Source organism: Acinonyx jubatus, chromosome D4 (assembly GCF_027475565.1).
Source record: "Acinonyx jubatus isolate Ajub_Pintada_27869175 chromosome D4, VMU_Ajub_asm_v1.0, whole genome shotgun sequence".
NCBI classification, from domain to species: Eukaryota; Metazoa; Chordata; class Mammalia; order Carnivora; family Felidae; genus Acinonyx; species Acinonyx jubatus.
Genome location: NC_069391.1, coordinates 60,828,168 through 60,853,843, shown reverse-complemented (window position 1 = coordinate 60,853,843; position 25,676 = coordinate 60,828,168). Strand labels below are relative to the sequence as shown.

General features: G+C 36.4%; 1 protein-coding gene across 25 annotated transcripts in view; it reads left to right on the top strand.

Annotated features, from left to right (window-relative positions):
* The window catches only part of KDM4C (lysine demethylase 4C), a 425,929-nt gene that overhangs the window by 256,385 nt on the left and 143,868 nt on the right, over nt 1–25,676 (top strand). For 18 of the 25 annotated variants that reach the window (XM_027047047.2, XM_027047048.2, XM_053205108.1 and 15 more), the window contains 5 exons: nt 10,728–10,909; nt 12,573–12,786; nt 14,625–14,701; nt 16,104–16,152; nt 21,885–21,943. In XM_027047047.2, the coding sequence (XP_026902848.1) occupies nt 10,728–10,909; nt 12,573–12,786; nt 14,625–14,701; nt 16,104–16,152; nt 21,885–21,943 (581 nt within the window). Of the gene's footprint in view, nt 1–10,727; nt 10,910–12,572; nt 12,787–14,624; nt 14,702–16,103; nt 16,153–21,884; nt 21,944–23,757; nt 23,946–25,676 lie in introns of those variants that run through there. The other 7 variants (XM_053205120.1, XM_053205119.1, XM_027047053.2 and 4 more) reach the window with 4 other exon arrangements.

Here is a 25,676-nt window from a genome sequence, read left to right as displayed (position 1 = left end):
AGCATAGTTAATGTACAGTGTTATTTTCATTTCAGGGATACAATATAGTGATTAAGTAATTCTGTACATTTACTCACGGCTCATCATGATAAGTGTACTCTTAATCCCCTTCACCTATGTTACCCATCCTGCCACCCATCTCACTTCTGGCAACCATAGTTTGTCCTGTATAGTTAAGAGTTTGTTCCTTGGTTTATCTTTATTTTTCTTTGTTTTGTCTTAAATTTCATGTAAGAGTGGAATCATATGTATTTATCATTCTCTGATTGACTTATTTTGTATGTACACACACACACGCGCGCGCGCACACACACACACACACACACACCACAACTTCTTTATCCATTCGTCTATCCATGGACCTTTGGGCTCCTTCCCTAATTTGACTATTGTAAATAATGCTGCAATAAACATAGGGGTGCATATATCTTTTTGAATTGGTGTTTTCATATTCTTTGGGCAAATACCAAGTAGTGGAATTACTGAATCATGTAGTAATTCTATTTTTAATGTTTTGAGAAATCTCTACACTGTTTTTCAGACTGTCTACACTAGTTTGCACCAGCAGTGCATGAGGGTTCCCCTTTCTCCATACCCTCACTAACACATGTTTCTTGTGTTTTTGATTTTAGCCTATCTGACAAGTGAGAGGTGATATCTCTTTGTAGTTTTGATTTGCATTTTCCTGATAATAAGTGTAGATTTGATTTGCATTTTCCTGGTAATGAGTAATGTTGAGCATCTTTTCATGTGTCTGTTGGTCATCTGGATGTCTTCTTTGGAGAAATGTCTATTCATGTCTTCTGTCCATTTTTTTTAGTTAGATTATTTGTGTTTTGGGTGTTGAGTTTTATAAATTCTTTATATAGTTTAGATACTAATCCTTTATTGGATGTGTCATTTGCAAATATTTCTTGCATTCAGTAAGTTGTCTTTTAGTCATGTTGATTGTTTCCTTTGCGGTGCAGAAGCTTTTTATTTTGATGTAGTTCCAATAGTTTATTTTTGCTTTTATTTCTCTTGCCTGGGGAGACCTATCTAGAAAAATGCTATGGCAATGTCAGAGAAATTACTGCCTGTGCTCTCTCCCAGGATTTTTATGGCTTAAGGTCACATATTTAGGAACTTAGTCCATTTTGCATTTTAGAGCTTTTATGGAGGCTCATTTGTCCACACAATTGAATAAACCATCGTCTATTGGCAATTTAACTTAATCACCAGCCCCTGTCCCCTCCACTGAGGTCAGAGGTGCAGCTGAAGTGCCAGTCCTCTAATCATGCCTTGGTCTTTCTGGTGGCCTGCTTCAATCCTGAAGCTATTTCAGGGCCCCCAACTACCAGTCAGTCATCGTATTAGCATACAAAAGATGCTTTTATCTATTCTAAGATTCCAGGAGTCTTAGAAGCTCTGTGTCAGGAACGAGACTAAGACCAAATATTTCACCCAATGGTGCTCTTCTCACCCATACCTCTCAGGAAATTCCAAGAGTTTTAGGAGCTCTCTGCCAGGAACTGAATCAAAGACCAAATATATGTCATTTTGTATCACAGTATCACAGTGAGTATGATTTGAATAGCAAGCAGGGAGGATAATTTTGGAGATGCATTTAAGACACACTGATGAAGCATGAGGTGAGTTGTAAGCAGGCTGCCTATGAGGGGCTGCTTAGTGTGATTTTATGTAAGAGGCAGAAGTGTGATTACCTGTTAGTATTCAGCTATCATATATGTAAATAAAATACTGTTAATTTACCTCTTAATTCTACTTGAGCACTATTCATGGGTACTTTGTGCATATCTATTCCCATTATCTCTCTCCAAGAGCTCTTATTTCTGCCAGAAATATTTAGAATCAGAGACAAAGTTTGGTTTCTTAAGTATAAATCAGAAAAAAATTATTTTTTTAAATTTTTTAGTTTTTTATTTTTATAAGATTTTATTTTTAAGTAATCTCTATATCCAACATGAGGGTTGAACTCACGACCCTAAAATCAAGAATCATATGCTACACTGAGCCAGGCAGGTGCCTCTAATTTTTAATTTTGAGAGTTTTAATTTTAATTCCAGTTAGTTAACACACAGTGTTATGTTAGTTTCAGATATACAATATAGTGATTCAACACTTCTGTACATTGCTGGGTGCTTGTCACAACAATTGCACTCCTTAATCCCTGTCACCTATTTCACCCATCCCTTCTGGGAACCATCAGTTTCTTCTGTATAGTTAAGAGTCTGTTTCTTGGTTTGCCTCTCCCTTTTTTTCCCCTTTGCTCCTTTGTTTTGTTTCTTAAATTCTGCATATGAGTAAAATCATATGGCACTTGTCTTTCTCTGACTTATTTCACTTAGCATAAATTCTAGCTCCATCCCTGTCATTATAAATGGCAAGATTTCATTCTTTTTTATGGCTGAGTAGTATTTTATTTTATATATACTTTATATTTTATATGCAAAATATAATTTTGTAATTTTATATACACAAAATTTTATGAACTTCTTTACCCATTCATCAGTCGATGGACATTTGGGTTCTTTTCACAATTTTAAAAAATTTCTTTAAATCCAAGTTAGTCAACATATAGCATAATAATGGTTTCAAGAGTAGAATTTAGTGATTCATCACTTACATATAATACCCAGTGCTCATCCCAACAAGTGCCCTCCTTAATGCCCATCACCCATTTAGTCCATCCCCGTACCCAACACCCCTCCAGCAACCCTCAGTTTGTTTTCTGTATTTAAGAGTCTCTTATAGTTTGCCTCCCTCTGTTTTTGTCTTATTTTTCCTTCCTGTCCCCTATGTTCAACTGTTTTGTTTCTTAAATTACACATACGAGTGCAATTATATATTTGTCTTTCTCTGACTTATTTTGCTTAGCATAACACACTCAAATTCCATCCATGTTGTTGCAAATGGCAAGATTTCATTATTTTTGATTGCCAAGTAATATTCCATTGTGTATATCCAGATAGATAGATAGATAGATAGATAGATAGATAGATAGATAGACACATATATACTACGTCTTCTTTATCCATTCATCAGTCAGTGGACATTTGGGGTCTTTTCGTAATTTGGCTATTATTTAGAGTGCTGCTACAAACATTGGGATGCATGTGCCCCCTTTGAATCAGCATTTTTGTATCCTTTGGATAAATACCTAGAAGTGCAATTGTTGGGTCGTAGGGTAACTGTATTTTTAATTTTTTGAGGAATCTCCATATTGTTTTCTAGAGTAACTGCACCAGTTTGCATTTCCACTAACAGTGCAAAAATGTTCCCCTTTCTCCTCATCCTTGCCAGCATCTTTTGTTTCCTGAGTTGTTAATTTTAGCCATTGTGACAGGTGTGAGGTGGTATCTCATTGTGGTTTAGATTTGTATTTCTCTAATGATGAGTGATGTTGAGTATCTTTTCATGTGTCTTTTAGCCATCTAGATGTCTTCTTTGGAAAAATATAATTCAAAAATAATAAAAATATAAAATATAAAAATAAAACAAAATATAAAATATTTAAAAATATAAAATATTTATATATTTATATAAATATATGTATTTATATAAGTATAAATATAATCATTATCATTGATAATGTTGCCATAAGCATCAGGGTACATGTGTCTTTTGAAATAAGTTATTTTTGTATCTTTTGAGTAAATACCTAGTAGTGCAATTCCTGGATCATAGGGTAGTTCTGTTTTTAACTTTTTGAGGAACACTCATACCATTTTCCAGAGTGGCTGCACCAGTTTGGATTCCCACCAACAGTTCATGAGGGTCCCTTTTTCTATACATCTTCACTAACACCCGATGTTTATGCTGCTTTTGATTTTAGCCATTCTGACAAGTGTGAGGTGATACCTCATTGTAGTTTTGATTTGCATTTCCTTGATGGTAAGTTATGATGAACATTTTTTCATGTGTCTGTTGGCCACCTGGATATCTTTGGAGAAATGTCTGTTCATGTCTTCTGCCAATTTTTTTTTGGTTGGATTATTTATGTTTTGGGTGTTGGGTTTTATAAGTTCTTTATATATTTGGATACTAATCCTTTATCAGATATGTCATTTGCAAATATCTTTCCATACATTGACTATTGCACAACTTACTGTTTTTTTAGTGACATGGCAATCAAAAATTTCAGGGCAGCTATTGAAGGTGCTGCTGGTATGGCAGTAACATTTTTAACAGGTTACTTCAGTATATTTATCCAAGATAGTATGTATTTTCCCCATTTTTCCATCATAGTAGTGGTTGTGAGGGAGCTGGCCATCCTTCATGGGAGGCCACCTAAGCCATTGCTTACATTTCCTTTCTCAGGACAAAGTTCCGGAGAACATGGTGTCTTGAGCTGTGTTACAACTTGCTTCTATGAATTCTGTATAAGCACTTATACAAATTTAAGGAACTGCTATGTATTTAGGCTCATGGTTTTCTCAACTGTATTTCACTCACTACAGAGTTATGGGAACATTTTTATAAAGTGCTGTTGGCATAGAATTTGTTTTCTACTATAGCTAACAAACCTTGTAGACCTTAATGAAGGAACTGAGAGGAAAGGATGCCTTCTTCTAGTATTGACTTGTTTTCTTTTTGTTTAAGCATCACACATTGATTGGGGAAAGTGATTTATAAAATTCTTGCTGGCTGTCAGAACAGAGTCTACACCTGTTTTGTTTGGGCTGTATTGTTGAACAGTAACTCTGTGATACTAATATTTTCAGTGAATATATATCTATATATATCTCTATATATATATATCTATATATCCATGTGTATGTTTGTGTTTCTTGACCTTTTTGCTCTCAGGACTCCTTATGCACTTAAATTTTTGAGGATCCCAAAGAGGTTTCCTTTCATCTTGTCATGTCCTTTCCTTTTTGCCTTTCCTTCCCATGGGTTTATTCTATGTATATTTACTTGCTGGAAGTTAAAACAGGAAAAGTTTTAAATGTGTTTAACTGTATTTAACTGTATTAATTCATTTGAAAGTAGCAATAATACATTCATAAATAGTTACATTTGTTTTCATAAAAAAATAACAATATCCCCAAATCATAAAAAACAAAGAAGGGAATGGTATTGTTTCACATTATTTGCACAAGTGTTTAATATTAGATTTAATAGAAATAATTGGATTCTTATATCTGCTTCTGCATTCAGTGTGCTGCATTATGTTCTGGTTGAAGTATGTGAAGAAAGTCCAGCTTCACACAGATAGGAGATTGGATGGGGTACCATATTTCAGTAGCCTTTTCAGATAATTATGGATATTCTTCTTTGACACTACACCAAAGCTTGGCATATGTTAGTTTTTTTAAAGATTAGTTGCATTGTGGAATCTGAAATCATGTCAATGAACTCTTTGTACTCTGTTAAGCTACAGATTCATTGGTGTGTCTTGCACTTTGAGTGATTCTTTTACACATGCTTCATTTTGTAACAGCATCCATTGGTAAACAGTTACATAGGTCTCTTTATGTAATATTTAAAAATTACATTTGATATTATCTCCATCAATCTCATCACAAACAGCTTTAAGTATTGGGAAGCTATCAAGCTTATAGTAGTGGATACACATTTTCCAGAATTCTAATTTTGACTCATAAACTTGAATTTACCATTGTCAACAAATACTCTGAATAGTTTTTTTTTTTATTAAAATGACAGTCTTTTTGTTCCCTTTCATGAAAATTCCTGCCAGACCCAAGTCTGAGTAACCATAGTTTGTCTGTTAATCATTCTTTTAAGTGAAAATGGTGTCCCATGAAAGAGACAGCTTATCCATCTTGCAATTCAATTAATTGCATATGTGCTTTTCCCCAAGACAACTATTGAACTTCATTGTGCAGCAGAAGTACTATATGAATATATCCCATGTTTATCACAAATTTAATAAAATCGATGCCAGGGTGAGATAGACAAATAACGTCTTTGTGTTATTATGAAAGTAATTCTGACCATCCAGACCCTGTGAAATTGTCCTTTGTGTCTCTGGGAGTCCACAGACCTTACTTTGAGAACTGCTGTTAAACTATTAGCTCTTCTTTTGTTCTCGTTGGGAATACAGTAACTGCTGGTAATGTTTTCACAAATTTACCAAACTTTGATGCACTTACGCCAAGGGATTTTTCATTTGCCTCACTCGCTCCTGAATCTACAGCAAATTGTAGCATTCAGGATGAGACTCAGATCTGTGTACAATCTTCTGATTGTTGGTATGGTGTTATAAAAGAGGATATAATTTTTTGGGGCACCTGGGTGACTCAGTTGGTTAAGTGTCCGACTTCGGCTCAGGTCATGATCTCGCGGTTCGTGAGTTCGAGCCCCGTGTCAGGCTGTGTGCTGACAGCTCGGAGCCTGGAGCCTGCTTCAGATTCTGTGTCTCCTTCTCTCTCTGCCCCTCCCCTGCTCATGCTCTGTCTCTCTCTGTCTCAAAAGTAAAAATAAAAACATCAAAAAAATTTCAAAAAAGAGGATATAATTTTAGTAATAAAAACATTGGTAATTCATTAAATGCCTGCAGTGTCTATGTCTTTTTATGTTTGGTAATTTCTACCCTTGCCCTTTTATTTTACAAGGATGTTGTGAGAACTAATTTGATATTTAACAACTGTAAGAATCTATTTTTATCACATCACATGTTTTAAAATACATCATGTTATGGGGCGCCTGGGTGGCGCAGTCGGTTAAGCGGCCGACTTCAGCCAGGTCACAATCTCGCAGTCCGTGAGTTCGAGCCCCGCGTCAGGCTCTGGGCGGATGGCTCAGAGCCTGGAGCCTGTTTCCGATTCTGTGTCTCCCTCTCTCTCTGCCCCTCCCCCGTTCATGCTCTGTCTCTCTCTGTCCCCCAAAAAATAAATAAACGTTAAAAAAAAATTAAAAAAAAAATAAAATACATCATGTTGTGAGGTGATTATGTACTAATGAGGACAGTGACTCATTTAGGGGTTCATTAGTCAACTATAGTTGAAGAAAGAGAGGAAGAGAGGAAATTCCTAGGCATAGTGATGCCAAATGATCGAAACGTCTCAAAGCTGCAATAAAAAAAAAAAACATTTTTCGTCATCTGTATATTGGAAGTAGAAGTATTTTTTTTAAAAAAGTAAGTAGATGAAGGTGTACTAAAATGGAACCAGGAAGTGTGGAGGTTCCTCAAAAAATTAAAAATAGACCTACCCTATGACCCAGCAATAGCACTGCTAGGAATTTACCCAAGGGATACAGGAGTACTGACGCATAGAGGCACTTGTACCCCGATGTTTATAGCAGCACTCTCAACAATAGCCAAATTATGGAAAGAGCCTAAATGTGCATCAACTGATGAATGGATAAAGAAATTGTGGTTTATATACACAATGGAGTACTACATGGCAATGAGAAAGAACGAAATATGGCCCTTTGTAGCAACATGGATGGAACTGGAGAGTGTGATGCTAAGTGAAATAAGCCATACAGAGAAAGACAGATACCATATGTGAGAAACTTAACAGGAACCTATGGGGGAGGGGAAGGAAAAAAAAAAGAGGTTAGAGTGGGAGAGAGCCAAAGCATAAGAGACTGTTAAAAACTGAGAACAAACTGAGGGTTGATGGGGGGTGGGAGGGAGGGGAGGGTGGGTGATGGGTATTGAGGAGGGCACCTTTTGGGATGAGCACTGGGTGTTGTATGGAAACTAATTTGACAATAAATTTCATATATTTAAAAAAAATAAAATAAAATGGAACCAGGAACAGGAGTAGAGGCTAAAAGGGAGAGTTTTCATTTGAAGTAATGTGATGAAAGTTTTAGATATCCCAAAGGGATTCCCCACACCCAAAACCTTCTTGGTTCCCTAAGGGATTGAGATTTGCTTTAAATGAATGTCATTAATCTATGAAAAGCAATAGCCAGGTTAGTCTGTGGTTGACCAATGCCATGGGTCAAGAGTAAGCAAGAGTTCTTGGGAGATGGAGGAGAGGATGAAGAAATTTCAGGAGGACAGAATGTTTACCTTCAAAAATGTGCCAGTGATTTTGACATTTAAAGCTAAAGTAAAATCTGAATAATCATCTGATTAAATGCACTATCTTTTCCCCCTCATAAAATATTGTAGCATTTAATTGATAAACAGATCAAATGAAAATAAAATGATTAGATGGATTTTACATAATAATGTATATATTAAGTATGTCACTTTAGACTTTACAAAGAACTCCAGCACTTAAGTTTTTATTTTTTTTAAATGTTTATTTACTTTGACAGAGAATGCATGTGCATTCAATCAGGGGTGGGGCAGAGAGACAGAGAGAGAGAGGGAATCCCAAGCAGGTTCTGCAATGTCAGCTCAAAGCCTAACATGGAGCTCAATCCCATGAACATGAACCCTGGGGTCATGTCCTGAGCCAAAATCAAGAGTTGGATGCTTAACCAACTGAGCCACCCAAGCACCCCAGCACTTCAGATTTTAAAGAGAAGTTTTACACTTACTATTTCACTTTAAAATTAAAAAGAAAAAAAAAAGCTCTTAAGTAGGTGAGAAAGGAATTCCCACTATGTGAGAATCTATTTACCCAAAGCCGTTAGCCTTTTGATCAAAGACTTTGAATTAAAAAAAAATTTTTTTTATGTTTTATTTATTATTTTTGAAAGAGAAACACAGCGCGAGTGGGGAAGGAGCAGAGAGAGAGGGAGATACAGAATCCGAAGCAGGCTTCAGGTTCTGAGCTATCAGCACAGGGCCAGACACAGGGCTTGAACCCACGAGCTGTAAGATCATGACCTGAGCTGAAGTCGGTCACTTAACTGACTGAGCCCCAAAGGGCTTGAATTTAAAACTAGGTCTCTGGAGTAACAGTTCCCTGTACTTGGTGCTGCACAGTGTTGCTGCCTTGCCACTTTTAAGTGATGGGATTACATAGTTATGTTCACTGTGTATTCTGGCCTGGAGATTATCCAAACAGAAGATACATACTCTTTGGGCCAGAGTACAACATCACCTTTGTGATGTCCGTTGGGGAAGGACATCTGTAGAGCAAGATTCTCTACCAGGTCACTGTTGAGAAAGTTTGGGAAGTGTTCAATTTGAGTCAGGCTGTCCTAGGTCAAGTCTTGCTCTGGGTCTTGCCCACACTCTCTGGCTCCATTGTTAGGAATTGTCCTTTTCCTCTACTTCTTTCTCTGTTAGGCTTTTAGGAGGTAATAGTATTTCCTCCATCCCTAAAGATAGTTTGAGAACTCTGCACATTTACTTATGACCAACCAAAGGGATAAGGGCATCATCTATCTTGTATGTTTCAACCTTTTATAATAAAGTAAGTGATATGGTAAACTTATAGTGTGTCAGGAAGAGGCAATAGCTCTTCAAACCCAAAGGATTTCTTTTAGTTTATATCCCAGTTTTAGTGTGTATTTGGGAGATATTAGCCTGTAAGTTAAGGACCTAATGGCATTTCAAATTCTTGGTTGACTTTTCACTCCCATCTTTCATTTGTCAAATCTAAGTGTTCACAGAAAGTCTTCTATTCTGTATTATAGGGAGACTGAGGTGGAAGTGATTTCTGTTTAGCATCAGATTACTTCACTGCAAACATTCTTACCTTTTGTTTTGCTTTCAAACACTGCCTGGCTGAATACTAAGCATTTTCTGTAGATGATGATGATGATACCACTACCACCATGGAAGCAGGAACATTCCCTTTCACTTCAGTTGGCATTTGATGTCTTTTATTTTCAGCCTCATTTAGCCCATCTTATTTTTCCATCTCAGCAAATCTATTTTGACTTTTTTTTTTAGAACAGGTAAGTCAACAAGGCAAGGGCTGGAGTGTACTGATTCACAGGAGCACCTGTGCTTGGGACTTGAGGACAGTGCTCCACAGTTTTGATTTGTAAGACTGTGACAGCTACTGGTGAGGAGTTTTAGAATGTGTCACAGCTGTAGATGTTAAGTACTAGATGTGCTGTGATGGCTGCCACCTGCCCTGGTATACTGTCCCCTGCTATAGACATGAGGAATTTTTTTCTCTTAACCTGTTAGGTCTTTCTGTATTTTTCTGGCCTTCTATAAAATTTGGTAAAATGGTATTTTTGTGGAGTAGATCTCTGCCTCTTTCACATTAACAGATATATGTGCTTAAGAGACTTAACCCTCGGGGGGCATTATATTGAATAAATAAGATTTGAAAAGGAATTGTCCTTCATATTCATGTAATGGCAGTGTATTGCTTGGCATCTGATAGGTGCTCTATAAGTATTGTTATGAATTCTTGAACCCAAAAATTAAATGACATTCAATTAATAACTTTTTGTTTAGCCACATACAATGTTAGGTGAAGAAATGAAAAATATTGGCAAGGCAGTTACTGGGCTAGCAAATTCCTCTGCTAGTTGGAAGGTAATCTCACAGATAAAAGCTACTTTACCATGTGAGTTATTAATGGTAGCAGTGGAAACACAGAAGTGAAATTGAAGGAGGGGACAGTTTAGTCATTCCTGGCAGGAATGGGGAGGGTGTCAAAAGGAGACTCATTGTCTGGCCATTAGATCTGATCTAGCGCTTGAAGATGAGGAGGATGAAAAGAACATTCCTTTTGTTCTGCTTCTGTCAGTATGTATTTGAAAGATAAAATAGGTTTCCTGTCTGACATTAATATCACAGGTACTTTGGAATGTTTGCTTCTTTTATAACCAGGGTGAATTTTCCCTGGGTCCCATGCTCACAGTGTTTTCATGCCTTGATTTGTAAGAATTGCCCGAGGTTCCATCGATTGAGGAGGAAGTGGAAGAAACAGAGTCTTGGGCGAAGCCTTTGGTCCACCTTTGGCAGACGAAGTCCCCAAACTTTGTGGCTGAACAGGAGTATAACGCAGCTATGGCCAGAATGGAGCCACACTGTGCCATCTGTGCTCTTCTTATGCCATACTACAAGGTAATAAGGGTTGAGGGGTCGCTGTCAAGGTGTCCTTTCACTGCTGCACTTTCTGTATGACCATAAAAACACAGATGAATCATTGTAAGGTAAGTATGCACATGAAAAGGAAGGCATTGATATGTATGTACCCACATGGCCGTTACAGAATAGCAAACAGAATTTCTGAGTGCTACTTGAAAGACATTTTTCTGATAGTGCTTTATTGTTTTAATTACATGATTGGTTTATTTGTCAGTCTTGGTTTATTTCAGTCAAGGGGAAGTTCCAACCTTTCTTTCTACCCTTTTCATCAAGAAACACAGAACTTAAAGCGTAACCATAGTAGAAGCATCGCAAAGAGAGAACTTAGCCCTACTTTCTGTTTTGTGTTTGAATATATCATTCTCAATAACATGTCACCTCTGGGCCCACATTTGAAGTGTCTCTCTTCTCCTGTGGAACACACATATGATACAGCAGGACTCAATACAAACCGAATTGTTCAGTTCACCCTCACAGCCAGCTATGCATGGTGCTGTTTTCAATGTTATTTCACATATGTAGTACTGATGGCATTTTAGTTTGCTGTGGGCCACATTCTTTAACACTGTCTTGGACAAAGTGATCTTTAGGAATCTAGTAAGGGTGGAACTTCTTGACCTATTTTAAGATATACTATACTATTAAGTGTATCGACGTGAGCATTCTGTTCTGAGTTATATTCTTAATAATTGAATCAGAAATATTTTGTTTAAGATTGCATCTCTCTTAGAGTCCATGTAAATACTTTCTGTTCATCCATTTCAAGGCATGAAAATGTGTGATATACCACATTTTCAGACCTTTGTAAATGGAGGAAGTAGTTTTCTCACTTATCTTTGATGTGGCCCTTGTGAGTGACACACATTGTTTTTATTTTCTGTTTAGTCATTGAATGTCTGTGTTTTCTTGGAAAAACTTAACTGTATTGACTCTGATTTCTATATCATAATCTGCCTGTGTATTTTCCCAATAATTAAAAAAATTCTCACTCAAATTATAAGATATAGGGAAATTTATTAATTTAAGAACTCTGGAGATTAAAGGATAGTTCATTAAGTAGAATTTCAATTAAGAATTAAATGCTTTTCATATATTTTGCTGAGAGATGACAGTTTTGTTTTGCACATATTTTCTTATTTAGTGACATTTGCCAGATCTTTCTGTCTTGATGTTTTAAAACTTGGTGGTGAGGTGAAAACCTTCAAAAATTCTCTAAAAACTGTTGCACAGATTAAAACTGAGGTCTTTGAATACACTCTTTCAAGTGTGAGCAGGTAAAATTCTTCAGTAAATTAAACCAGGTCTGTTAAACTAGTGGAAATAAAGAAGTGAATAAAAATTCATCAGAAAAATTGATGCTTTCCATGAACTACTTATGTAAGAATATAGTTTTAGCAGGTTATCACTTTTTGTACAAGCAGATGTACAGAATGTCCTCCTGTTTCTACAGCTTTAGCTTCTGGATGGGAGCCTGAAGAGGAACATTGATAAAAAGCTAATAGTTATATCAAGGAAAGCAACAGGAAGAACAGAAGCTGGAAGTTAGTGCATGGAACCTGTTAGTGGATTTGAGTGACCAGAACAAATAATGAACTTTTTTGCATGTTAATCACTCATGTGAGAATATTATGTTTTTCAGCCAGATAGCAGCAATGAAGAAAATGATTCTAGATGGGAGACAAAATTAGACGAAGTTGTTACTCCGGGAGGAAAGACTAAGCCCCTCATTCCAGAGATGTGTTTTATTTATAGTGAAGAAAATATAGAATATTCTCCACCTAATGCCTTTCTGGAAGAGGATGGAACAAGTCTTCTGATTTCCTGTGCAAAGTGCTGCGTACGGGTTCATGCAAGTAAATGAATCTCTCATGCATCAGTTGTTAGCTTTCAGTGCTTCACATAGTCTTTTTTTCTTACCCATTTGTCCCCTGCCAAATGTATTACATTGAACTTTGGCATTTTTAATGGTTAGATCATTCTTTCTCACATTGCTTCTGATGAAAGTATGAGTAAGTATAATAATCCCTTTTTCTACAGTTTTGTGCAGTGTCAGTGAAGAGCAGTTTTGTTTGTTTGTTGTCCAGATAATGGGGTCATTGTGGGGCTCCTTTCATACACTTTAATTTTACTTATTTTAAGATATAGTTTGTAAAAACTTTAAGCGCACATGTTGATTCATGATTATTTTTCTTTGTAACTTTTTAAAAAGAAAACAATATTTCTTTGGTGGTTTGGGAAATTATTGTTAAATTTAATAATCATAGAGCTTAATTTTTATTCTTTGTAAGAGTAAGAGATCTCTCTTGCCTTCCAGGGGAGAACAGTCATTACAATTATTTCCCCCCGGACTGAGATGGTAGGGCTCCATACCTGTCTCAGTTTGGTATTTTCACATCATGGATAAATGGCAGATAGATTTTTTTTTTTTATTATTAGCCTGCCTTGTAAATCCTCTGAAATGTGAAAATATTCTAAATCTATCTAAAATCTAAAATCTAAAATCTAAAGCATTTTAATATTCCAGATCTCATGAAATTATATGTCATATTAATATACTTTTGTAGGGCTTATCTCTGTCAGTGTAGCACACAGACAAGGGAGGCATACCTTCTGTATTTACCCCTGAGAAACACCAGTCTTACATTGACTAAGTTGAAATGGTTTCCCTATCATTTATTGATTAATTGCATATTGTCAGCTTCCCCAAGAGATTTGAACATAATGTACTTAAAATATAGCAATTCTTGTACTTGTGTCAGTTTGTAACACACCCATATATATATACACACACGTTCACCCTGTATTATTATAGAATATAACAGCCAATTCATCATTTCACAAAAAACTAGGATTTAGTTTTTATTCCTAAATGTACTAGTTATAGAATTTAGCCATAGTATTTCATAAACATGTGTCTGAACTAAACATTTTATAGCCTTGGTTAACTATGATAGGCTTTTCTTTGGTAATCACATTTCTGTTATTTTCTCTTTTATTTAAATGTTATGGAAATTTGATATTAAAAATTACTTCTTTAAATCTTTTAAAACCCTTTGAAAGAAAGTCGGAATAACACATGTTTGTTGGTACTGTATAATTGCTGCTTATATTTGCATCATCAGCTATCTCCTTACACAGTTATTTTGAGTCAGACATGTAACTGAATAGACAAGTAGAATTGAAGATACCCCTTCATCACTAACCGTGAATTGTGCATCCTCTGTCCCTATCACTGAAATTAAAACTAATTAAACATTTTTGAAATGTAATTTTAAATTACATTAATTTGCAAAATATGTCAGAGTTTATTTATTGTGTTATTTTAAAACTTCTTCAGATTTTGCTTCATGAATTGCAGCTTATTTTGAAATATGTTTTGTACGAGTAAAGGACTGGACCCAACAATTTAGAAATTTACTTATTGCATCAGTATCCTTTGATAACTATTATGAGCATTTAGTAATAATTACGACCCATACTCTCATGTTTCCTGGTGCTGATCCTGTTAGTTATGAGGCATGAGAACCAGAAGTATCTTTGAGACAGCCTGGTTTATGTTTTGTTCTAAGCAGTGAGAATCAAGAATGGTATCATGGCAAGTAATTCCGATTTTATGTATTCAGTGCTAAGATGTATAATATTGCCAAAATATGAAAGACCTAATTCATGGATCCATTCTATTATATTATAGGTTGCTATGGTGTCCCTTCTCACGAGATCTGTGATGGATGGCTATGTGCCCGGTGCAAAAGAAATGCATGGACAGCAGTAAGTGGCCTATTTTAATATATTCTAACCCCTCTTCTCACTCTGCCCACTGTGGACACGTTTAAATCTAGCAATAAGGTAAGGCTGTGTACATGCTTTTGTGTGCACTTCTACACTTACCCATCTTTCCGGTCTTTTCTTTTCAAATCATCCTTTCTGGTGGCTCTGTTCATCATTGAAATATTAAATAAATTTCTAGGTGTCACTTCTCTACTCAGGAGCCTACAGAGGTTGCCAGTTCATCAGAGCAAGTCTAAAATATTACTTCATTTTCTGGCGTAGCTCTATTTTGCAATTATTGAAAATGTATTCTAAGTAACAGTCAAGGTGAGGATTCTTGCTGACCCCTAATGAAACCATGCTCATATGTAACTTTTCCACTAACATGAGGTCTTTCCCCCCGTTATTCATTCATGCATTCATACTTCAACAAATTTTGGAGTCTGTCCTGTGCTAAGCATTACCATGAACTTGAGGCAGAATCTTTCAAAAATAAGATACCCCACTTGGGAGACATAGATTCCTTCTCATTTTAAATTGTTTTTCCTGATGAACCTGTTGAAACTTTAGCTTACATCCAAGCATTGAGTTCTGCTCACCTGTTTTTTCACTTAATCTACCCTGTCACCTGTTTTTTCACTTAATTATGTGCTACCTTGATATTTCTTAAAAAATCTCTTTCAAGAACTATCAGGCATTTTTGAAAGTTAGGACCTGTTATATCTCAACATTGTACCCTCACTCTTGATCTCAGAGCAGATTATTTCAATTGCAATAGTAGCATTTGCTTTGTTTCTCAGTGATCTCCAATGACAATGAATTACATTTCTTTGCAACTAGAGTTAAAAACCTGATGGACAATATAAGGAAAATGCCTTACATGATGAAAATTTATGTCATGATATGTATGTTTAGCTCTCAGGGTTGAAAGAGACATATGGTGACTATAAGTTAAACATGTCTGAGAATGTCTTTCTGAGTGATTTTATTGCTGGCATTCACTTTAGATAGTGAGGGGAAAATGGGGGAAAGTATGGACATTCTTTATAGCCCAAATAATCTTATCTATTTGGTGTTAGAGGTACTATCTTCTATTTAAGAAGTCTTTTATTAGTGGGCCCAGAAAACATTTTAATATTTCCTTTGATGCGATCATTATGTTAACAAAAACTATGTAAGTGTAGAGTATCTTAAAATTGGCCAGAAAGTCCTGCTGTTATAAGTGTATTCAATTCTTGTTTACCACGCATGTGCTGTGTTTATTGTATGAGCCAACATAAAGCTTTGTATCATCAGTCTGGCCAGTGATGTCCTCTCATTTACCCTGAAGTATAGGTTTAGAGATTAGAGATATTCTAACCCAGTTCACCAAGGTGTGAACAATTCTCTGTTTCATCCACAGTTACTGCTTGACTCCTGGGCTTACACACTGAGCAGTTCTGTTACCCAAGGTACTATTGTCTTTGCATGGCAGAGCCAGGGCCAGGCCTAAGCCACCCACCCTGATTTTAAGGCTGCTTCTGATAGTTTGTGCTGTTTTCCTTTAGCATGTCTTAAGAAGGAAATACTACATCAATAACTCTTTAGAACTGATTTAAAGCTTCTATTTATGTTAACCTCTCACAACCTTGGAAAATATGTCTTTTGTGTTTTAATTTTGATACCATGTAAATCTCTTTCAAATTGCAATAGAAATTGAAACTTCTTATTTTAAACAAAGTTTAGTTTTCATTCTTTTTTGAGAGAGAGTGCACGCAAGAGAGCACTCCTGCAAGCATGCACAGGGGAGAGGCAGAGGGAGGGGGAGAGAGAGAATCTTGACCAGGCTCCATGTTCAGTGTGAAGCCTGACTTGGGCCTCAGTCTCACAATCATAAGATCATGGACCTGAGCTGAAATCAAGAGTTAGACTCTTGACTGAGTCACCTCGGTGGCCCAGAAATGGAAATTCTTGAATACAATTTTACAATGTTATTTTTAGACCCACATAATATTTCTAAGTGGAAATGACCCAAATTCACAGTGAGCCAGTTGTTTTTTCAACTTACCTGTTTGAGTGAATTTTGTCTAGGAAGCTCTATTCCTACTTTTTTCTCCCTAGAAATCAGTGAATTGAAGTTTAAGCATTGCAGAGAAGTAACTGGTAATATCAATATTTTGGCTTTAACTCCCTTATTTAGTATGGCTGTGTTACAGTTAATTTTTAGCAGACACGTTAAGTATGATTCTTTGGGTTTTGTGGCTGGAATGATTGCATTTTATTTATTTAGTTTATTTACGTATTTGAGATGGATGAAGACAGCATGAGTGGGGAGGGAGTGGAGAGAGGGAGAGAGAGAGGGAGAGAGAGAGAGAATCCTAAGCAGGCTCTGTGCTGCCAGCACAAAGTCTGATGTGGGGCTTGAACTCACGAACCCGTGAGATCATGACCTGAGCTGAAACCAAGAGTCAGATGCTTTAAGCTTTAACCGAGTGAGCCACCCAGGTGCCCCTGGAATGATTGCATTTTAAAAGTATCCTTAGACCTGACTTCTTCAGGAATCAATCTCACATTGTCAGTTTTAGGTTCCAGAGGAGACTTACAGCTCCTTTAATGGAGGCTCCAAAGGAGCTGATGGAGATCTAACAGTGCAGGGGTGGGTCAGATGATATTTCATTGCTGGTTTGTACATCACTAACTCTCATTCCTAACTATTTTGTAGGATTTTCTTTTTAAATATACTTTGTGAATGTAAGACTTATTCATCATGGATACAAAATATTTCAATAGCATATTTTGCTTGGGATTTATATTTATGCAACAAGTGTGATTGTTCCAGCTAATTCTGTTCCCTTTTATGATGAGTATTTTACACATCTGGAGGCTAGAAAGAACGTAGCCTGAAATACCTTATATTTATCTTTATAAGGTATATGTGAAAGTTGACTGTGGTTCTGTTTTTTAAAGATTCATTTTAAAGAGTTCCCATATGACGGATGAATGAATAAAGAAAATGTGGGGGGTGTATATATATAGATACACACTGAAATTTCACATTCAGCCATATAAAAGAAGGAAATCCTGCCATTTGCAACAACATAAATGGACCTTGAGAGCATTATGCTAAGTGCAATAAGTCAGAGAAAGACAAATGCTCTCATTTATATGCTGAATCTTAAAAAAGCACACTGAACTCATAGAAATAGAAAGTAGACTGGTGATTGCCAAGGGTGGGGGGTACTGGGGGCAATAGATAAAGGTGGTTAAAGGGAACAGACTTCCAGTTTATTCTGGGAATATAATATACAGTATAGTATTTATAGTTAGAAATACTGTAATGTATAGTACTACACTTGAATATTGCTAAGATCTTTAAAGTTCTTGCCACAAAACAATAAATAAATAAATAAATAAATAAATAAATAAATAAAACAAACAAACAAACTATGTGAGGTGATGATGTGTTACCAAACCTTATTTTGGTGATCATTTCTCAATATGTAAATAAATCATCATGTTATACATTTTAAACTTACAATGTTATATGTCAATTACATTTCAATAAAGCTAGGTGGAAAAGGAGACTATAACCATAACTGTATCATAGAGTTAAGCATTAGTAATTTAAATTTTGGAAGTAAAGGCATTGTAGGGATTATTTCATCTGTTCTGAATTAATTCACTTATTCATGAGGAAATTCTCTTAGCATTACAAGGTTTTGTCACTGTCCACTTGGGTGAGGTAACTGAGGACTTATGCAAGGCTGGGATCAGTGCTCACAGACCAGCCGTCTTTTTATTTACCAATTCTAAAGAGGAGCATTGCTCTGGCCCCATCTGTTCTGTTAGATTTTAAGTAACCAGAATCCAGAACTTTGTCTCATTTACCTCTGTAGCACCCCTCACACCTGGTGCAATGTTGGATCATTTCTGAACAGGTGAAGCATAAAGTAGGAAGGTTGTGATTGCAGCGATAGGGACCAGACATTTATTTGTGGCCTTTAGTGCTCTCACTGTTTCCAGAATTTTGCTTCAGTACTCTCTGTGTTTCATTTTGCTACCTTTTCTTTATCCGTTCATGTCAATTAAAACAAGAAAGAAGAAGCTGTATTGCAGCTTCAACTGAATGTATTGGTGGAAGAGATTAGTTACAAATTTTAGATTGCACCCTAACTTGGATTCTAGGATCCTGGCTCTATATCCAAATTCAAATGAAATGAAATTAGATAAAGAACCACCCCTCCACCCCAGCCCCGCAAATACCTGTCTATCCTCAGATTCAGGTTGTACGTCCAATTGTTCTAATAAATAACATTGCTTTGTACCTATTTTTCTATTTCAGTACTGCTCAGGTAAATAGATACAACTATCTGAAAGCTACCTTTGAGTTTATGGCTTAAAACTCAACTGTATTGGATTATTTTATTTTCAGTTCTGTTTTCAGCCTTTTTGTGACTATTTATAACTCATTTTGGAACAATTTTTACTCTTTTATAGTATCACTTGAGTGTACATGCCGAACATTATCAAGGTCTGTAGACTGTCAATACTCCAATTCTATCATGTATTTCTTATTACTTGAATTCTTAATGTGAATCTAATCACTTTTGATTTAAAATGCTATAGTTTGTCTCCAATCTGTTTATTGATTTCCACTGAATAATGACTACAAGTTACTACTAATTAAAAATGCTAGTATTCTCACTATAAAAATACAGAATTTGTATTGTTTTCATTCAGGTTTTTCCCCAACCATTTTATTTTTATCCCTATACTGAAAAAAATGTTTTGAGTCTGGGTATTTCTGTGAAATACCTGAATATTCCTTTAGGGCTACACTTCTGATTTATGAAGAAAGATGTTAGTTATTTGTCTGGAATAATAACCTAACTACTATTATTCTAAAATAACCCATGTGCTTAATATTATATAGAGTAAGAATAGGATGTTCTATATTATATTTTGAAGAGTTTATAAGATAGAATTTTAAAGGATAAATAAATATAAGCATGTTAAAGAGGTTAAAAAGGAGTATGGATAAGATTTTCTTTTTTTTTAATTTAAGGATAATGTAGCTGTCTGGTGGTTCTTTCTTTCTGGGAAATTTAGGCATTTCTTCAGGGACCTTTCCGGGGGCAGGGGCTATGAAGTTTTGTTTTAGTGCCATAAATGGTGAAAACTGCATGTGAAGATTGGTAACTTATCATGGAGAGTCACATCATACTCAGATTTATGACTCTGACAGATCATGAGTTGCCAGCCTTCTGTGCTTGGCAGCATTATACCTGTACTGTAGTTTTCCATCTTCAGTGTGAAAAATTTTAAATAAAGTATATATCATTTATGCTGTGTCTTATTAGGGAGCTTTTTTATGATCTTATATAATTCTTGGTGGGCAGGGTTGACTCAGTAGCTCATATACTTATAATCTAAACAAAACCTAAATTAAAGAAAGATTTTAAAACAATGTAATGAGAAGCTTCTACTAGAGATTATGTCAAAGGTCTCTTCTGACCCTAAAATCCCTTGATTGTGTTGCTTTGTGTTTCCATTTTGCTTTAATTAGCTTTCCTTTAGAATTGGGAACCTTCAAGAATACTAAATTTATTGTGCACTTCTTAACCTAGTTAGAGATGCTGAGTAACAGAAATAGTATAGGAATGGGTTATTATTGGCCGGATCAGTATAGTTTTTATGAGCTAAAGGAAATTTTTAACAAACCAGTGGCTTCAAGGCCTTCATATAACTTTATCTGCCTGCTGTTTGGAATGCATGACAGTTTGCATTATCTTCTAAGTTCTTTTTTTTTTTTAATTTTAGTATATTTCACTATATTTAATTTAGGAGAATTTGCTTCAATATTTTTATTTGAAATTATAAAAAAAAGTAGCTGTATATTATATTCTTGGGTGAATATTGCCATTTTATCAAAAAAGCAGATTTTGTAATGAAAAATTTAAAAAACCCTTTAGAGGTTGGAATTTTCATTCTGTTTAATGAAATGCACAAACTTGGTAATTGCATGCATTTATTATCTATTGAAAAGCATTTATTGTACTCTGTAGAAGTTGTGTATGTGTAACATAACATTCTGGGTTTTTTCCCCCCAAAATGGTTTCAGGAAATCAAAACCCAAACATGAAAATGTGTTTTCACATTTATTCACTGTGCCCTTTATTTCTCTTATTTGCTTGTTTTTAAAAATGGAGTAACAAATAGATATGAGCAAGTTATACCTTGATGACTATTTGGAATTTGCATTTCCTTTCCTTGTAAAGAATGGAATATGCAATTACAATGATTAAAGATAAACATTTTGGTGTTTATTATTTTACTGCTTAACTGTAAGTAAGTGATATCAATAGATGGGTAGTGGTTGCTATTCATGCCCTCTGAACATAGCTATTTTATTTGACTTCTGAAAGAAAATGAAGTCTTTTTTCTGCATAAATCATAGTCACAAAGTTAAAGTATGGAAATTCCTAAGGTAGTGGTATCTACAAAATTCACTCCCATGGTGTTACTAGGACTTGTAGACTGAAGAATCTAAGTCATTTGTTGAAATGCATTTGTCTGAACTCCTGATCTCTGGAGTGTACCTTAGTCTGCCAACTCTTAGATCTCAGGTAAAAATGATCTACCTCTTAGAAGTGGTGGCTCTTCACACCTTTGGGAATGATGAAGTGCCTACCTGTATACCTTTCTCTTTACTCTGCTTGATGATTGGTGGGTGGAGGAAGGTGGTTTATTAGGTAGTCTTTGGTTCCTACATTGCATTGAGACTGGGTCCTATAGATGGAGGTGCCTCTATTATGAAACAATCCTAATTTAGCTATGTTGAATCTCAAGTAGTGTTTGCCCTCTCTCTAAAGTAGGAGTTCTCTTTGGGTGGATATTAGTAAAGAAAATCTGTGTGTATAAGGTTTATGTTACCTTTACCACATAACACAACCCTTATTTCCCCTGTTTAGCTCCCCAGATATATAAATAATGGTATTGATAATAGATGTTAGAAATTACTAATAATTATGCTCTTAGAAGTCTTTCATTTTACAAAAAGTTTTATTTTTCAACTTTTGACCTACAAATTCAGGAAACTCTTGATTTAAATATAAACTAATATAGGCAGCATACAGTTTCCATAAAATGTAATACTGGCAGGACTAAAGAATTCTTCATCTGTCTCAAAAATCTCCTTTTACAGATAATGAACCAGGGTTTGAGAAAGTAAGTGTTTTACCCCCAGGATCGCCTCACAATATGGTAAGAGAGCCTGGATTCATGGGACTACTCAAGTCTTCAGATTTCCAGGCCCAGACTCTTTTCTTCTCAGTTGTTTGTTTTTAGAGTGAGAAGAAGACTAAGCAATTGGCCAGTTTTTGAATAATGTTTTTGAATGATTTTTGTTTGTTTACATTGAAAAATAATCCAGCACTAACTTCTAGTGTAATTACACTATAATTAGTTATCTACTTAATGTAGGATAATTAGCATTACTGGATGGTTGACTAGAGCAGTTTCTTTACTCTTTCATATTTACTTTAGTTTCTGCCCATAGGACCTTCCCCAGAACTGGATAATCTCCTGAATCCAATTTCCCAACTGACAACAGCATTGACATTTTTCTTTTACGAAGAGCTCTGAAGTGGCTTTGTAGATCAGAGACATTGATTTTTAGATCAGATTGGCTTATGGCCTTGAGAGGTCATGGTGGCGCTGCTGCTCTCTGTGATGTGTTTTATGCTGTATTTTTTTATTCCATGAGACACTGTTAAGACCAGGTGATGGGAGGCTGTCAGCCTAAAAGGCTGACTTTGATCCTCATATACAGTAAAACTGGTAAGAAAAAAGAAAGGCTCCATTCTTGTTAAAGGCAGGGCATTTACAAGTGAGCACTGGCTATTTGTAGACAAGTGGTTGCTTCTGTAACTGCTCCTCTCCATTGAGGTGTCCCTTTAAGACACTAGGCAGAACCACACGCTCCCATTTGAGGGAATACATTCGGGTTCACAATGACCTCTTGCCTCCTGAAGAGGCAGATTATTCTAAACAGCTGCGGCCTTAACCCTTGGCTCACAAAGGCCAGGGTGATAATTATTATGTTACTTTAACCAAACAGAACAGCACATTTGAGGATATCAGTTATCCTGACAGCATAACTATGATGTGGAGGCCTTCCTGTTAGGGACCTTCTTACAGGCTAAAAAGTCAAAAATCATTTTTTTTGTACTTTCTTCTTCCTTTCAATAAACATCATTCTTCTCCCTCCCTCCACTTGGTAATGAGAGAAAGAAAGTCTACATAGCTTATTGTAAGTGGAACTATATTCATAAATAGCTTCTTGATTGAGAACAAATGCTTCATTAATCTTAAGTGCTTCAACCAGAGAGCAGAAGTAAAGTCAGGAAGAATAATGACTGATATTATGGGGAGCATAGCATACTGTACTACATACTAGGATGTGCATGCCCAGAGGTCACTGGGCTACAATGCACATCTCCTTAGCAATGAGGAAGGGGATCCCTAGGAAGAGTGGAGGGGAGAAAGTAAGTTCAGCTTGAAGTACTTTGCTCAGGTTCCTACGATTATGTAAATGCATTAAGTTTCATGTAGATGACTTCTGACCAATTTTAAATTATAGAGGTGTTTGTTGCCATTGAGCATGTATCTGGCCTGCTACCAGATAGGTGTTCTGTCAATCTCAAATTAATTTTTATTTTGGTATAAGCAATGCTATGAGAAAGATGAATCTGGGGGGGAAATGAATTTGAAACAGAGTATGTATGACTTTCTTTTCTTCTGTTATATTCCCTTCATACACATGGTTGTATGAGACAATGTGGTAAATGCACTCCCACTCCCAGGTTTCCTTGTCTAAATCCCTGGAACCTATGGGTGTGTTTGTCATGTTGCATAAAAAATGGAATTATGGTAGCAGATAGAATTAAGGTTGCTAATCAGCTGACCTGATGGTATCCGGGTGCACCTGGTGGAGTCACAGGGGTCCTTAACTGTGGAAGAGGCAGAAGAGGAGGTCAGAGTGAAGTGAAATGAGAGGCACTTGATGTGCTTTGCAGATGGAGGAGGGCCATGAGCCAGGGTATGCAGTCCACCCATAAAAGCTGGACACGGCAAAGAAATGCCTTCTACCCGAGAGCCTCCAGATATGAATGACCCTGTGGACACCTTGATTCTAGCCCAGTGAGACCCATTTTGAACTTCTGACCTACTGAACTGTATAAATTTGTGTTATTTGAAGTCATTAAGTTTGAGGTAATTTGTTATTGCAGTAATAAAGAACTAATACAGCATTCAGTAGAATGACAGCCTTTAGAAAGAGTCGTTCATTTGTTTTCACTCTTCACCATTTGGCATTCCACAAGATATGTCCGTTTCCAGTGTCTTCTCCCAATCTGAGGCATCTTCCTCAGACTGCCTTCTTCTGTGTTACAAGCCCACACTCTCTAGTGCCTGGAATCCAGCAATCCTTTACCTCCCTGTGACATGGGATTTAGTAATGCTCCCCGCTTTTCAGTCTCTCCCTCCCCTCTTGTCCTTACTTATCTTTTTTTCTACTGTGTGTCCTTGCACACACTTTCAGCTCTCCAGCTTGCTAACTTTGTTATTCTCCCAAGATAGAACTCAACCCTGGTAAAACCTGTTATCTATCTGCTCTGCACCTGCACCCCTGCAGCTAAATATGGCTGTGGAGAAACACCCAGCATACAGAGTGCTTTTGCTTTCAGTTTGTAACTATTGATGTGTCCTCATGGTGCCAGTAATTCATGCTGCAGTCCCATCAGACATTCCCTCTACCACTCTCTGGCTTGACTGTTTCATACCTCTGTCACCTGAAACTTCCCATCTTCTCTCCCATCCTTACTCTTACCTTGCAAACACACTTTATATTTTACTGAGCAACAAGAAGCCATCAGTGGAGATCTCCAAGTTTCCACCTGCATCATATCTACAGTATCTCTGGTCCTACCTACACTACTTGCTCTCTTATACACACGACCATAGTTCCAATAATTCATCCCTTTCTTTCCCATACCAGCAGGGTTCCCTGTCTAGGTAATTCTCATTATCACCCAAACAAGCTGTTATTTCTCCCATTTTCAAATAAACCAAGAACCTTCTCTTGATCCTTCTTCCCCACCAGCTCCCACCCTCTCTCTCCATGTCTCTATGTATAGTAACACTCCTTAAAAGATTTGTCTTTTATTCACTCTCTCCCATTCTTCCCCACTTCTCTCTTAAACTTATTCCAGTCACAGGCTTTGCCCACGTTTTTGTAGAAACTTCGGGTCTTTTAGTGCTATCAGTTGGCCTGCCTCCCGTTTGAAGCACTGTTTTCCTTTGGCTCCCAGGACAGTGGATACTCCTGCTTTTCTTCTTCCTTTACCAGTCACTTCTTTTCCTTCCGCAGAACTCAAAACACAGGCCTCTTCTCTCCACCAGACCATTTGGTCATCTCATCCGTGTCATAGCTTTGATGGTTTTAAACAGCAGCTAGTCATTGATGGTCTATGTATGTCTGTGTCCACTCAGCCTCTCCCCTAGGTGCAGGGCTGTATGGCCAACTTCATGACCAGTGTCTCCTCTCACATGCCTGATAGATAGCTCAAGTTCACCATGTCCCACACTGAATTCCAGATCTTCTTCTCCCACAGGCTTCTTATTTCTAGGCTTTCCAGCTGCTGAAACCAAAATCTCTAGGGTAAGTTGTGGTGCTTTTCTTCTTCTCATACCCATATTTGTCTAACAGTAAATCCTATCTTGGCTACTTTTAAAATGAATCTGGAATTCTCACCACTTCTTAATTGCCTCTGCTCGTACTACCCAGACTGATCTACTCATTACCTCTTTCCTGGATTATGACAGTAACCTACTAAATTCTCTTTTTGTTTCTAACCTTTTTTAAAAAAGTTTTTTATTTCAATTCCAGTTGGTTTACATCCAGTATAGTATTAGTTTCAGGTGTACAATATAGTGA